The sequence below is a fragment of the Osmia lignaria genome, chromosome 7 (assembly GCF_051020975.1).
Source record: "Osmia lignaria lignaria isolate PbOS001 chromosome 7, iyOsmLign1, whole genome shotgun sequence".
Lineage (NCBI taxonomy): Eukaryota > Metazoa > Arthropoda > Insecta > Hymenoptera > Megachilidae > Osmia > Osmia lignaria.
The window spans coordinates 10,589,905-10,606,904 of record NC_135038.1 but is presented as its reverse complement, the minus strand read 5'-3'; the positions used below and the strand labels follow the sequence as shown (position 1 = coordinate 10,606,904).

The 17,000-nt window shown below is 34.1% G+C and overlaps 1 protein-coding gene and 1 long non-coding RNA gene across 4 annotated transcripts in view; one reads left to right on the top strand and one right to left on the bottom strand.

Annotated features, from left to right (window-relative positions):
• The first annotated feature begins 178 nt into the window (after nucleotides 1-178).
• LOC143305485 (uncharacterized) lies at nucleotides 179-1,404 on the top strand. Its single transcript, XR_013062464.1, has 2 exons — nucleotides 179-646; nucleotides 766-1,404. It is a non-coding gene; the product is annotated as an uncharacterized LOC143305485 (long non-coding RNA).
• Nucleotides 1,367-17,000, bottom strand: part of alpha-Catr (alpha-catenin related) — a 65,228-nt gene continuing 49,594 nt past the window's right edge. For 2 of the 3 annotated variants that reach the window (XM_034324928.2, XM_034324929.2), the window contains exons 10-12: nucleotides 14,059-14,265; nucleotides 12,561-13,038; nucleotides 10,842-10,976 (exon numbers count right to left, since the gene is read on the bottom strand). In XM_034324928.2, the coding sequence (XP_034180819.2) occupies nucleotides 12,634-13,038; nucleotides 14,059-14,265 (612 nt within the window). In that variant the 3' untranslated portion in view covers nucleotides 10,842-10,976; nucleotides 12,561-12,633. Of the gene's footprint in view, nucleotides 10,977-12,560; nucleotides 13,039-14,058; nucleotides 14,266-17,000 lie in introns of all 3 variants that reach the window. The other variant, XM_034324931.2, reaches the window with a different exon arrangement.

The window sequence follows — 17,000 nt, the reverse complement described above, 5'->3', positions numbered from 1 at the left end:
GACATCGAAAATTTAGTTCGCATTTTTCCCGCTAGAGGGCCAAAATTTCTGCAAAATTTAGTTCCTTTTCTCGCCACCAGATGGCGCCGATTCGACATCGAAAATTTAGTTCGCATTTTTCCCGCTAGAGGGCCAAAAATCTTGCAAGGTTTAGTTCCTTTTCCCGCAACCAGATGGCGCTGATTCGACATCGAAAATTTAGTTCAAATTTTTGCCGCTAGAGGGCCAGAATTTTTGCAAAATTTAGTTCCTGTTTTTATCGCCAGGGAGCGCTATGATGGGATGTCGGGGCGGCAGAGATGTAAGGGTTGCCGGGATGTAAGGGATGTAGGGATGAAAGGGATACAGGGCTGTATGTGATGCGGAGATGTAAGAGATGCAGAGATATAAGGGATGCAGGGATGTAAGGGATACAGGGCTGTAGGTGATGCGGAGATGTAAGAGATGCAGAGATATAAAGGATGCAGGGATGTGAGGGATACAGGGCTGTAGATGATGCGGAGATGTAAGAGATGCAGAGATATAAGGGATGGCCCAGACGGGGAGGATAAAATAAGAAAGAAAAGGCATGGTCAGCCGAGGCCCATGAGAGGGATAAAATTATAAATTTCATCCCGCTTATAAGCTTATTCAATATGTTATGAAAGTAAGTAAAGTAAATTAAATGATCTCAGTAAATAAATTAAAGGGGAATGTATGTTTGACATATAGATCTGCACCCCTCGGCGGTCGCTGTAAGAGTGACTAGTTTTCATCTCGCTCTAGGTCGAACTGTTTCTCCTCTGCCAGGACCGGCCACGTTTACTGGAATGTTTTTTTGTTTTTTAACGTGGGGAAATCTTACATAAGACCCTCCACCATCTCCTGGGGGAGGGCGGTGGAGGAGTGTCAGATGCTTACTGACTAAAACCCCACGGCGACCAGCACTGGCGCTAAAGAAGGGATAATTAGTGTCCGAATAATAAGTGTCTACTTACTGCTCCCGTCGTTCTACCAGCACATGAGAACTCATTATTCTCTTTATTATACATTATACGAAACGATGTTTAATTAACAAAAAAAAAAGATAATGTTCAATTAAAGGAAACAAAATGAAGAAACGTTCAAAATCATAGATTTTACATTAAACAATAAAACACTATCCTCCTCCTGACTTTGGTTACAATTATTTATTTCCATTGTCCTCTTTGGCTCCAATACATATAATACTTGATATATAATGATTCAGTAATGTTCATTAAATACGAAGTACGAAACCTATCTACTCTAAATTCGTCTACAATCGGTACCTTTTTTTTTTTATTCGTCATACAATATCGTCAATACAAATGAAACGTTCGGTAATAAATTATTAGGTAGGTAAGCGTTATTTATCATTAATTTTTTTTTTTTTTTTGGTTTCAATCATCTCTCACACACGTTCACTCCTTCTCTCAATCGTGCTAATAATTACATAGAATCGTACGAAGCTTAGAACCGAACCTTCTATCGGATCAAAAAACGAACCATTTCGAAGAAAGTTCACAACAGAAATCTCGCGGCTGTCCAATCGATCGCCTTCGTTTTTATAAAATGATCGTTAACGAGGAAACGTTTCAAGCATCGATGGGAAGACCGTATGAACTACGAAAAGGCGTTCATCAAACACGAACGAACGAATTTTCTGTGTGTACTTATGTGTGTGTGAAAAAATCATCGAATGATTTTTCATCGAGCGGTCACGGTGAAAAGAAACGACACGTTTTTGTATTTAATGAATTTTAACCCCGCATTGTGCTACGGCCATTTTTTTGTTTGTTTTCGTTATTGTGTTTCTTTATTTGGTGACAATCACAGCCCCACGTTGAACGAAGAGAAAGAAATAACGACCGAATATGGAATCTTTCGTTTTGCTTGGTATCGATAGCATTTCCAAATTCGTACAGATCCTCTTTTCATTTCTATATTTATATTTTTCTCGCTATTGAATTCTATCGATGCTAAAGAAGTCATACTATGGGTGTCTATACGTGTTCATATAATTTTAGCGATCTAACGACACTTTTGAAATCCTTTCATGTATAGTAAAAGTTGGATAAATACCCAGGCAGATCCATTGAACAGTTTCCGGTAAGCATCCCCAACACCTAGGGGATCACCTTTGAAGAACTGTGAAGCTGATCTGAACTGGAATATCGATGAGACAATACTGATGCAGCAACAAAACCTTTTGATTTTCAATTTGTTTTTCAATAAAACTTTTACTAGTGCAATGGTGAGGTTCTTCTGATTAAAACAAGACCCAACATGATATAATTTGAAGCATACTTACTTATTACCTTAAAAAGGGAATAAGCAAATATGCTTGAAATTATATCGTGGTTGGTCTTATTTTAATCATAAGAATCTCACAGTTGTATTGGTAAATGTTTCATTTAGCAAAAATAAAAAATAAAAAAGTTTTTCAACTTAATGTAATTTAGGGTAGTTATCCAACTTCTGCTGTAATTTATTTATGAGAATTTGTATTCTTTTTTAGTGGTAATGTAGTGAAATGTGGAGTAAGAAGATTGTAAGAATGTGCAATAGAATTCCGTTTATCTTTACTATATTTTTATAAACAAATTAATCTAAAAAATTTGTAACTTTAATATCTCACATAAATATTTGGCGTCGTTGGCGTAAACGTAAATTTTATTAATAATTTTCTTGCAAATGTTCACGTTATATTGATGTGGGAAACTAGATACCATATTTCACCTTAATTTCTTTGCAATACATTTTTCAATTCCTATTCTATTAAACAGAGTTCTACTGCAGAAATTGATCAAACTATAAGAAGAAATGTTGATTTATTATTCGAGTGGTAAAAATAATAAATTTCAAAGAAACATTGAATTAAACTACTGATTTCAATATTCCCATATTCCCATATAAATTTTAATACTAAACAAGCTCGAAGTAGATTAGACAAAATCTTGGATAATTTCGAGAAAACACGTCATAGTAATTTTTATAATAGCGTTATAGAAATAGAGAAAGATCGCTATACGACTATGTTCGTGTAAGATTTTATATTTTGCGTTCAATTGACCGTCTTTCATGGATACTGAGACATCAGTCCCAAAAATGTGACATAACAAATGGCTACTTTTTAAATTCTTTTTTCACTTTGTAAACTCGCGTCTAATCGCAGAAAAACTACAGTCGTGATTTTGGCATCGTTCAGTCGCGTATAATAAAATGTAGAAAAATCTATATTTTATTCGATCGTGCTTTGACATCACGCACTTATAATTCTTTTGGATAAAATCGACGAAAGATAAAGCTTACGATTTACGTAGGTGTTTTGTAAGTGTTTATGTATGTTACTTTTTTCTTTATTTCTCATTAAATTCTAGATTAAGAGTCAAATCCGTCGAGATACATCAAAGAGAGATAGACTTTTATCTACTGAATCAGCTATTCAACGAACTATCGGTGTCTTTTCATCGATATATTATATAAATCGCTATAAGCTCATATATATATGTATATATATAATAAATATATATTATATTAGATGAATTTTGTTGAGTGATTTCTCAAACGTGGATACAAAGAGTTTTTCTTTATTATTTAAAAAGGAGACAATTCGAGTAATTTCTTTTCGCTTATCCTTTCGATTTTCTATATTAATTTAATGCACGTATTATTGGTATATCAGTGTGATTAATAATATTACGACTGAGAATTGAAATAGCCTCGAGAAATTTTCGCGTGAGCTGTTCTATGAGCGAGAAAATATATTTTCAGAAGATTATGCAAAGTTTGCGTTGACGGCACAACAATGTCAGTTTTCTGTTTTTTTTTCTTTCATGAAAGAAAATTGGTAATCCAAGAATTTCTTTCGTTTTCGTACAAGAAATATATTACTATCGCGTTACGTATTCTTATCAATTAATTAGCATTATTCGTTTAATAGTAAATTACCATGCTCATCGTCAAAAGTAATCGTATGATTATATTTCAAATTTTAAGAGATTAAATATATGTAAATGTTTTTTTGTACTTTCTTATAAAATTTGCGTAGCATATATATATATAACTGTTAATTTAGCACTGTTTAAAATTCTGATTAAAATAATTTTAGAGCTATTGCAAAAAGAGATTACTGCAATTGTAGCGCCATTAACACTCACTTTAATTAACAATTCGTTCGTTAAATGAACGATTGTTCGATGGTTCTTTCTCTTTCAGCCAGAAAACTATGAAAAATCTTTGATCCATTGAATTTAATTGGATCACGATCGAGTAATGTTAAAAAATATACCGATTCCAACTATCAATTGCGACCGTATCATCGGGATTAAGAGTTCGCTATAACAAATGTGAAAGTAATTACCAGAAATTATTGTCATCGATATTTGTCTAGAATCGTTAACTAACTAATCGTCATCTAACGTAGGACATTAACAGACAGATCTGAACGACGGTATGCGAAGCGCGAGTATTATATTTAACGATTCATTAAAATATGGAAAGACTACGATTGTGAAATTTATTGTTCGCGGTTAGCAAATATTTGGATATTCGACTTGATTGATTAACAATGGAATAGATATTAATTAATTATAATACAGCAATTTCAGTTGTAAATTATATGGGTTATAAATCTATGCAATTAATTCGTAATTAATTAAATAGATCATTTAGAATAATTAATTACATAGATCCCTAATTAATCCCTAATTGCATGGTGTTGATATTAAGCAACATTTTTATATTTTTTAATAATATAATATAATAATAAAAATAAAATTAATATGACTGACAAAAAGAAAATTTTGCAAATTAAACATTACAATATAATTAAAAGTAATTTTACCAATTAAAAATGATCGAACAGCCGAATATCCAATTATTTAATTATCAAGACTATGAACATTCCTCAGCTAATTTAATTTCTATGTCCGCTCTTTTTAATCGTTTTTTAAAAATTAAAATTGAGGATGATTGAACATCGGATCATCGGTAATATTACACCACAGGCACGAAATAGTCCAACTAACAGCAGTCGTCTCTATTCGTTAATTACATAGTATTTATGTGTATGTATATTAATAATTACGATTTGCACTATATACTTCGTTCGTTACCACTAGTGTCGGTTTATTTTTTCATTTCATCGGAGCGCAGAACAGCCACGAAGCGAACGTTTACGTTCCACAGGCGTGACACGCGTGTTTCGAGTAAAAATTTGTTCACCTTTAAAAGAGATAGGCACAATCGATGGCAACGATGAGCTTTCGGGAAAAAAAGTATCTCGCGTTGCTTCGATCAGTCGTTCTTGGATTATTAACCCTTTGAGTGCCCAACTTAAGGGTAATAACTTTTAACACTTACCCCCTTATTCCACTTATCTGATTAATTTACTAATAAAACTCCCTTGTTAAAATATATTTTTAGGATTGCCATCAACTTAAAAGATTTGAAATAATTAATACCTGTTGATAATAATATTGTTAGGGCGACAAATATTTGCAGTTCTAAAAGTTTTATGCACATCTTTGCATAAAAATTCAAACGAACTGCTGCAAAGCTAGCAATGATTGAAAACACCAGAAGCAATCATTATCAGTTGCTTACAGTCCAACACTCAAAGGGTTAAATTCGGTTAATTCAACGAGTATCCCATTTTTCCCCCTCACAGTTTTACTAAATGGTTTTTCCATCTACGACAGGTTCTAGCTGTTCAGATTACCAGGAATCTTCAAAGTTGATTTACGTATATCAGAAAAGTGTTATCCTGCAACGAACAAATGAAATTCCTCGAATACCTAATCGTCATTTCAAGAATTGAGGTAGAATTATACACGGGTAAATTCGGGACAGTGTACCTACGAAATGCTTGAAAATGGAAATGAACAAGAAATAATTATTCCGCGAGCTTGAATATCAAGAAGCTTCAATGAAGCGTAATGTCACGATTATGTGAATACTAAGAGCGTGTAACTCCGAGTCGTTATTGTTAATGTTATTGTTACATGTCTAACGATATTACCGATTACACTTACAAACTGACTCTATTCAACGACTAGAAATCCGATCATCTATGTGTACTTACTATCACCACTGCTTTACGCTAATATTCGAGATGAGAACTCCATTTTGGATAGGAAACAACAAATTCGACCTGACACGAAGCTGTATCTGTAGATCTTGGAGGAATGGTTAATTGTTGCTTGATTATTAAGATATTTAAGTTGCAATATGAAGTACTAAGTGTAATGAATTTTTAAAGAGTATCAAGATCTAAATTTGAATAATAATAAATTATTGCTTTGCAAAGAAAATTAGTTGCAGTAAAGGTTTTTTATTCAATAATAGTATTATTTATAAATTTCCAAAATTGCAACATGAAATTCTGAACGTAGTGGATTCTAGAACTTTGAAAGCACAAAGATCTAAATTTTAATAATAATAAACTACTGCTCTGTGAAGAAAATTAATTTAGCTAGGACCTTTGATTCCCTAATAATATTATAAAAGAAATTTCTAAATTGCAATATGAAACTCTGTAAATGGTGGTTTTTAAAATTCTAAAAATACGAAGAATCAAGTTACCTATTTTCCATAGACAATTAGTGAAAAATTAATAAAATGAATCACCGTTTTTCATACGTAGATCTAGCAGTCGAGCTTCGTGGATCGTTGCTAGTTGATTAACGATACCTATGACCCCACCAATCAGACACGATTCGATTAACGACAAAAACTGAACCCTCCTTCTCTCTTACAAAATATTTGTGCCGTTTTATACAAAAAGAAAAACTTAAACTTACCCCCCCCTCCCCGTCCTTACGAGCCCTACTCTAACGACCGCGAAATAAGGTATGATACAGAGTTTGTACAAACGCGTCGCGTATGTGTTTACACAACTTACATTCCTGCGAGATTATACGCGTACACGCTCTACGAAATCCGCGTAATTACACTCTAGGAACATCTTGAGGACTCCATCAACGTCCTCTAATTCGAGGCTTCCAATTTACCCCTCGTTTCGTTAATTTCGTTTGAATTTCATCGATCGAATCAGTCGATTTCTCGAGACACAAAGTATGCTTTAATTGCTTTAATTACAATCGCAAGCAATAATCGACTAAAACGATCGGTTTCTAGACCACAGAATAATCTGCTGGTATATTCGCATTCTTTGTGCCAACTCTGTATAATACATACAGAATCGATCCTCTATATTAATAGATAGATTAGATAGATAAGATAGATAGTTGTAAGTACGAGAAATGCATGACTGGTCGACGTTTAGCTCGCTTGAACTTAAATGTTCTATGTACAAACGCTTTCGTCCTCGTTTCATTCGATTTTCATTTTTCTTAATATAATCTACGTTAAAATCACCCTCACTTCGCTGTTTTTATGATCGAGTGATTTTAAACGTCTTCGACCAAGCTTCCATCGGGTGAAAGCTGGTACTTGATCACGGAACTACTTTTCAATTAATAATAGTGATAAGACACTATCGACGTGAGGTGTAAAAGATTCGACGTTTATCGTCGTGTACAAAGAACAGCTCGATACATTATTTTTTGAATTGTCAATAGTAATGTCCCGGTGAAATATAAAATACGTGGCGAGTTGTTCTTCGTGCAAGATCGTTGATAATGGTGATTAACCCTTTCGGTACGACAAAGCAGAGTTTTTGCTTTTTTTTAATTACTTAATTAAATTTTATGGAATAAAAGTGTTAAGCTTTCCACTCGCTACTTTGCGTAATTAATATATCACTGATGCTACTTAACATTTTTCTTTTTTTTTAATATTGAATTTTTTAACGACTAGAATTACTTTTCGTACCAAAAAGGTGAATCGGTCTCGATTTTCGGACAAATGAATCCGAATTTCATCAGCGGTTTCAAAGACGACTCTGCGCGAGTATTTCAATCGCGAACGCGAACAGCTAGTTTCGTTCGCTTCTCGATCCTCAGAACCGCAAGGACTCGAATTGAAAAATACATGGAAACGTGGAATCGAGAAACTGAACCGCATCTACGCTTAACGGGTTTCAAAACCACGAGATTTCGAGATTAGTGAGCCAACGTGTCTTTGCCACAAAGTACGTCCCTGACCGCCCTGCTGCCGCCCCCAGGTCACCCTCTATCACCATCTCCTGCCCCATCGTTTCTGAACCGTGCTCGATCATGGTTTCTTTTTTACCATTCGCAATGTTTGCAGCCTACGATACACGAGTGCGAAAAGCAAACATCTGATAGTCAATTGTATTTTTCGCAAAATCATTCAGTGATGAGCGTGGTATCTGATTTGGAGATCAAATAATACCTTTAAAATATAATAATCATAGTAAAAGGATTCATTGTAACCCACACTAAAATTAAACGATTAAATTTTCAAATTCACAAAATAGTTTTATATTGCAAGGATAATAAATAGAAAATTTCGAATTTAAAATTAAATTTAAACTCTAAATTATTAATTTTTTTTCTATGATTAAAAGAGCATTGTAAAACCAGCTGATAAAGGTATTTTCAGAGCTCCCTAAAATTTATGGTACTTTAATTTTTAATAAAATAATTCAGATTCCACCCTTTTCCACGCATAGCTGATGCACACGTAATAAGCAAGATTGCCTGGCTACACAAATACATCTTGCCAGACAAGCTAATTAGCGATATATCAATCAAGGAACCCTCGTACAATCACTATCAAAATTCTCAATATTCATTAACAATATTCATTGTAGTCGAGAGAAGCTCCATCAATCCTAAAAATATTTTACTTTCAATATTTATTGATCACCTAAGGGTTCCTTTGGACGTTCAAAGCAGATCTCGAGAAGCATTTCAATTAGCAGCACGCTCGCGTTAACGAGTATAATTATAAAGATGAAGAACAGTTGAAAAGAATCGGCGCTTGTAGGAATTCTTTGAAGATCAAAGTTGGTGAGACGCTTAAAATGGAAGATGGCCTCTATTAATGGTATTCACCTCTAAAAGGCACTCTCCGATCGACATACCGAATTATTATTGTCGTTGCACCAACTCTTCTACATGGAAGAACGATTCCTCTGCGCGTGAATTATCATTGCCATTTCGGAAGCCATGGGTTTAATTAACGAAGAAGAGGCTCGTTAACGATGAAACGCGCTGCCGTCGCATTTTATTTTGCTGCCGTTTAAATTCGTGAAATTCGAAACAGCAGCAAAATCATATCGCCCGGAAAAGAGGCTTACAGAAACGTACTATTTACGCAGATTATTGGCTTCGACAAAACGGCTTCCAGTTAAAGCAACCTAAAGCAACTATTTAGCCACGGGTGTTGATTTACCTCAAGCAGCTCGCGTTGTTCGCTTAGAATGTCAGTTGTTTTGATATGGCTGCATTATTGCCACCGAAAACACATCGAGTTTCATCGTGGAATGTGATTTTTCATACGGATCACGGGTCGCACGATGAAATTCGAGTGGAAATTTTCCACGCTGAATCCGTTCGTTTCGAGTGACGTTAATTCCTGTCTCGTTTAGTTTAATTAGATGGGTCGTGTTCGGGGCGATTATATTTTCAACGGCCGCGTCGATCATTCGACAATTTCTTAATTAGTGAAATTTTCAGCTAATCAGCGTAAATTAGCGAATGACGTAAACGAGGTCACATGATCGGACGCGTACGTTTTGGTGCAAAAATGAAGCGTGCCTAAGTTACTCGTCGTTATTTCCTTTTTATAAAAATCGTGTCCTCGTTTCGGAAAGACCACGAATCTTCTATATTGAGCAACGCAGAAACGTGTGTTGTAGCTAGTTCGGCTGGTATATTTAGCTTGTGCTCGAAGCGATTTACGTATTGAAACGTACACGTCGACGATCTAATGATAGTCTATTTGAAAATCATCATTATTTTCATAGATTACGAAGTGGAGAGAAATTCAGTGTGCTTCGAATATCGCGGTTAAACTTATCATCTATGTATCTCTTACGTTAATCATGGCTACCAGTCGACTGGCTCCAATAGCACCGGTATACTTCACTTTCTCCAACGAAAGGCTTGTCCAAGATTGTTTATCTTTTTTTTCTCAAAATTATGCCCAGTTGGATAGTTCTTTCATGCTCTATCGAAGATTTTAATCGAGAGCAATTTGAATGTGATTTTGGAATGAATCTTATTGAATTTCTTCTTTCCAAGGGATTTTATGGCACTGTGTTGGATATTGTAATATTTCTTCAAATATTTAGGACGTGTGATTTTGTAAGAATGTATATAGTTTATAGAAAAAGCTTAGAGGTTGATGGTGTCGGTGATATTTCAAGTTATACTACTTGTTTTTACATTAGCTCTACTTTCGGATGGCGGACCATGGAGAGATCCCCAATTTCATATTACTTTCATTTGAAGGGTTAAAAGGCATCAGATTTTAGACACATACCTGTGAATTTTTGTTGTATTATTTAATGAAATTTTGATATTGCCAATCATCAATAATTAATTACCATATGGTTCTCACGTTGATCTTGGCGGATATATTTCAGACAATACTACTTCTTTCAAATAATTTGATTCCACTGAAAAGTGGTATCAATGACTTATATTGTACTTAAGATGTTAAAAACCACACGAATGACCTTTTCAAACATAAAAAGGAAGAAGCAAAAATCCCTTGGAAAAATATCGAAATTCTGTTTAACGAACGAGTACCAAGGGTCTCTGTAGAGAGTCCTTGAGGCCTCGACGTGTACGCTTCGCTGGGGCAGGCGAGGGTTCTTCCTAGAAAAGTAGAAAGGAAACCCGGGTGCGGCGAGCGTCCCCCTTGGCCCGTCGGGCCATCCCAAACTGTCAGACGGACGGGTCGCTGCCGGGGGCGGAGCCCGTCTTGCTGCCGTCGACACCAGCACCGCCACCGTCGCCGTCGGCGCCTGCACCCTCTCCGCCCCTGTACGGCGAGCCGCCGGCCCCACGCGCCGACAGACCTCGGAAATCCAGGTTGTACTGAAAAATAGACCCAAAAAGTTAGATTATTAATAGCACTTATTGATACCTCTTCGATTTTTCCTAAGGAAGAAGGTTCACGGTGGTTTTCTTCCTACGTCGAACGAAAAATATCTTGAAAGTTTTGATAATAATATTAAAAATTTATCGTTTTACTTTTTACGGAAGTCTCTGGACAATTTTTGAAATGTTTGAAATTAAGAGAAATCGATGACTATTGGTCAAGGGTAATTTTTGTGTATTAATTATTAATGGATATTAATAGTAATAAACTTACGAAACATATATAAGGATATTAATCTAAAGTTAAATGTAAAGTCGTGGAAAATTTAGAAAATGAAAATAATATGAGACAGAAGGTTAAATTATAATTGGGACTCTCTCTATGGTCCGCCGTCCGAGGATTAAATTAGTGGACTGAAATACCAGATTAAAAAATTGTTTTCAACTACGTTTAATTGCTAAATGCGATTATTATGCATTAATATTAGTTACTTCATAATTACGTTCCACTTGTTTCAGTAATTATCTACTGTGAATAATGCGCTTACAAGCACATAATCAAAATCTAATTACCCTTATCTCCGTTGAATCCCAAAACATTTTCGCTCGACGTATCGATTTTCTAGTTAACATTGCAAATGAGTTCCTTTGATAGCACCCTGACTGTTAATGATGCTCTCACCATAGTAATAGACAAACATTATTATAATTATTTTGTTACAAGCTGAATAATCTTATCAAAAATCCAAAAATGAGAGGTTGTTATTTTAAAGATTGCCATTCATGAAAATCACATGTAAAATTGTTATTTCGAATAGATATAAAAATAAGCATTATTTCATGGTTATCAGAATTTCTGACAATAATTGAACAATAAAAATTTCTTTTATAAAACGTTACATTGCCCCAGTTCCTGCAAAAGATAGCTGAAAACAGTAAACTAGAGTGATTAGCAGTTGATTAATGCTATTACATATGTAATTTGTTAATCGAAGCAAAGCTTTTGATAATTAAAAATATCGATAATATTACAGTAAGAAAAACATTCAAGCAACTTACCATGACAATAGAAAGAAGCCTACGCGTAAAATGTGCCACGAAAAATAAAGCGTTAAGATGAAAAACATTTTTATGAAACGCGAATGACTGCAGACGATCGATCACCGTTTGCAAAAAAAATACATAAAACAAAGTACTGCTCCATTATCTATTTAAGTTTCCATTTTTTCAAACAAATTTCATGCTTCAACAAAATAATGGTCCCAGAAAAACGATTTATCCCCCGTTGGAATTTTATCCTCTCAACTTCGGAAGCTAAATAATTCACTTTTTCATCAACGCAAGTGCAGCAGCAGTTTCCATATACCGAGGTTCACCCTTAAACCCCTAAATTCCCGAAAAATTACGTTGCTTTCAATTTTACCGTGACCAGTGAACTCGATTAACCCAGTTCACCAGAAGAAGTTTCGCCTCGGTCGATCGATCGTAAACGGAATCGTTCGCGCGAGTTCGCGTGCAGGAAGCGACGTGAATGCGGCGATAAAGAAAAATTAAGGAAATAAAAAAAAACCAAAGTCGAACCTGTGCAACGTAAAGAACAACGCTTCGTCGGGAATACGCGCGAGCATCGCCTTGCGACGAAGATCTGTCTCTGTTATCTCGGCAGAGTGGCGTGTCTTAAGTGCTGCAGCTGTGCGTGGTGCAGCTGCAGCTGCAGCATCTGTAGATTCTGCAGACAATTGGGTGCCTGCGGTCCGCAACTGGACGTTGCGGTCGTCGAAGAGTAGGGTAGGACCGATGGGTGAACGAAGGACGCGGAATTACGTTGACCGGTGTTAGACGTGGTAGTTGGCACGATGGACGGGCCGAAGGATGGAAAATTTAAACCTGGCGCTCTTAAGATACCGTGTAATTGGGCTGAGGTTAAAGGATGAGGATGTACGTAGGGACTCGTTGAGGGTAACAACTGCGGGCTAACCGGGTACAAGCAATCCTCTTCGCCCAGGCCGGGCACTGTTGTCGGACTGAGCTCCACGTACTGCGGCATCGTGATATTGTGCTATTCGATGAATACATGGAAGGACATGTACACACTTTAGGCGTGATACGATACACGTGACGACCTGTACGATCACCTGTGCGAATATTTGTGTTTCAGTATAATTCAATTCTAATTTGGCCCTAACGACTGTTTTTTCATTCAGTCTATTTGAAATTTTTATTTTAATATTTTTTTGGGTGGATCCGTTAGTAAATTGGTAAATTATTAAAATTGAACAGTATTAGGTAATATTATTCAAGATTTACATTTATGTTTCATTTTTAATTCTTGATGGTGTTAAATTTATGGTGTTAGTTCCTGGTGATCAGCATGGATCCCAATACGTTAATATTCTTGATAATCCATATTATCGTGTGCCATATCGTGCATGGTTATAACAACTATGATAATGAATGCATTAAATGAGAGGAAATTATGTAAATTTTCAAACATTTAACATTGAATCTGTTTTATGTAATTATGTCTGCCAACCCAAGGGTTCTGTTCCACTTGTCTGACCACATATGCTGTTATACTACTGTATACTACTATTTGTCTAATTAGTTTGCTAATGAAATTCCCTTACTGAAATACATCTTTCGGATGCTAATTAACTTGAAAGGTATGGAATAAATAATTTATGTTAATATATAACATTATTAGAGCAACAAATATTCGCACAGAACTAATTGTTTAGGATTTCAAAGTATTACGCACAGATATACGTTTGCATGAAAATTCGAACGTATCTGCTGCTAACGCAAAGCTAGCTATGATAAAAAAATAAAGTTCAGTCTTTCCTTGTTTAAACAATAAAAATGATCATATAATTACAACAATACGATACACATAATAATAAATCAACGATAAGAATTGATATATATTGTAAAAAGAAAGACTAAACAATTTTTCTCGACGCATAGCACAAAAATCAAAGTTAAAAATTACTGAACAAAAGACAAAACTGTAACCTGAATAAAAACAATAGTTGATCCTTGATTCTTTGAACGAAGAAAACAAGTTATGCAGATATCTTACCTTTGTGGCGCAGACGAAACATGTGGTGACCACTTTCGAAATCACGTTCATTAAATTCTTAGTCTCTTGTATCACGTTATCGACTTTCGTAAATGTGGCGGCTTTCCCGACTGTGGGATTCTTCACGGTGAATTGAAGTTGTTGAACATATGTCGGCACACGGTCGAGATTTTCCAGAAGTTCTTTCTTGTGCGGGCCCCCTGGTACCTGCGCCCATGCAACATCGTATACAAACTTACATTTTCATTCGTATCGCCAGGCAAACGTGCTTGCACAATGTTTACAACGATTTCTATTAATTAAAGTTCAAAATACAACGATAATTAATAATATAACAATAATCATAAGAAATGGTCTAATAGATAATTTTAGGCTTAAATTTCATTTGATTTTATATTTCAGAAATTGAACTCTAAAATTTATAATATGACACATTTTTTCAAGAAGATAAATAATTATTTTTATTTATAGGTAAATTATAATTATTTTTTTATTAAAATTGCACGAGTGAAAATTGATTGTGTTTTATTTCTCTTAAAAATGTTTCAAATGTATAAAATTGAATAATTAAATAATTAATATTGATAAAGAAAATATTTTATGATATTATAATCATTGTAAACTATCAATCATATTTGCCCAGCGAAATAATTTATACATATGTAGCGTTTCTCAATGACTCTTCAAAGCAATGCCTGAATTCTATTTTTCATTGATTGTCTAGTAATAAATACTTTCAAATACGTATATATATATATATATATATATATCTTGGATATTTATAAAATTGTATCTAGTATAATTAGTTAACAAAAAAAAGATTTCTATTCATCCTAATAGAAACACAATGCAAAAGTTTGAAACGGAAAGTGTAAATTGTTTGAGAAGAATATTAGAGAGTGATTGTGTGAATGACAGTGAAATAGTACAGACCTTGTTGTTTTTGCTAGCTTCTCTGACATTCATTAATTAACTCTTTATCAAGATCAATTAACACATTATAAAAACCATCGCAGCTAAGATGAATTTTACAAGTAATGTATTAATTAAAAGAGCTGCCTATTTTAAATTATTCCCAGTATTAAATCTTTCATTAGAATCAATTCGTTACTCGTAATTTTCTAATTACATTAATATTTAATTACTTCAAATCTGATGCATAATGTTAGAATTTTAATACTGAAGACATTTATAGGGTATAAAATGAAATATTTTACGAGAAGATTTTCAGAAAATATTTCAAATTAAATATTGTTGAAAAAGCAAATGGTATTTTGAAAAATTTTCACAAGCACATCATTGTTATTTTAAATTTCTAGCAAAAAACATTTGCATAACTTGGAAAAACAGCTATCAGAAATACTAATATGATAAAATTTCATCTTAGCTGCTTGTTAATAAAAAAAATTCATGAAAATCAGAAATCAGAAGCTGGCAAAAACTGAGACATAATAGTCATGCCCCAGATAGTGGAAGGAGGGGGACCACAATGCACATAGACGTCGTCCACAGACGGAAGCATTCCCGTAGCATCTAAAACACACCTTACTAATCGTACACAAAAAAGTCGTAAATGTACGTACACAAAATAGATTTACCAACAAAATAATGATTATAGTTAATCTGACAGTATGAAACGTGAGATTCCAACAGTGGTAGCTCGTCTAATTTTCAAAACGAGAATCACGTTCCTCCAAAATCAATTATCTAAAAGTCTCAACAAATTTCTCAGCTACACTTCAATAAAATAAACAATAATTATTCTCATTACACATACAAATTGAATAAAGAGTAATCCTTGTCATTTCAAATTTCCATTACATAAAATCTTGACCCATGAATATTTCAGACCATTATAAACTTTTCTTTTCCAATACGTTAATATTTTCTTAATCAATCAAATTACCTAATGAGAATGATCTTACTCTGGTACAAATTACTCTAAACAAAAAATGAATGAAACGTTCTTTTCAAACGTGCTTTTCCTCTCTGGTAAGTACAAAATTAACAGAAAGATGTAATTACACACTACATTGTTAAAAAATGAAACGATTGTTAGGATGATTCATACCAGGTGTCACGGATCTTGCATAGCATTACTGTGTATAATAAATATGTATAACAATAAAGAAACAAGTGTAGTGATATGAGAATAGAAACGACAACATTTAAACACAGCAACTGGAACAATGAATTCGTCAAAAAAGAAAATGAAAACACGAGCGGTATATGTATTTATATATAATGCACGGCAATGAGAACGATCTGTACAAGGCGAACGTGATCTCTATGAGCCCAACAAGGGTCTAAAGTAAAGAGAGAAAGAGTTTACCTGGATGGAGGCATTCAAAGAGCGAGGGTCAAAAAAGGGTTTCATAATACAAGAATATATTACAAGGTTAGCGTTTCTGTTGATTTCTTTTAAAGAAGAGTATAGAGAGATCAAAAAATGGTTTCAGGTGACTATATATATATTTCGCCTAGCTAGGAGGGTCGAAAGGGCAGCAAACGTGTTAATTCGAACATGTCTAATGCTAATAGCTCACGCTCGAGTTACTTCCAATCCACTTTAAACATTGTTCCAACCAATAACTTCCAGATTCTTTCATTTATTGATTGAGAGACTAAATTTTTCATTAACGCATCGATGGTTGCATATTTCATAGAATAAATTCTTTTCGTGTCATAAATGAAATTTTTGGTATGATAGGATTTTCTAAGTAAACTAACAAGAAATAATGAATAAATTTCCTTATATATAAAAATATTAAAAATGTTAAAAATCTGTAAAAAATTCTCAAAGTCTTAATTTTGAAGATATTAAATTTTTAAAACCCCAATTTTGAAATCATTAATTTATCCAAGTGGTCAAAGTATTAAACGCTTCATGAATTACATGTTGTTATGTTATAAAAAAAATATTTTTAATTTTTCCGAATGAT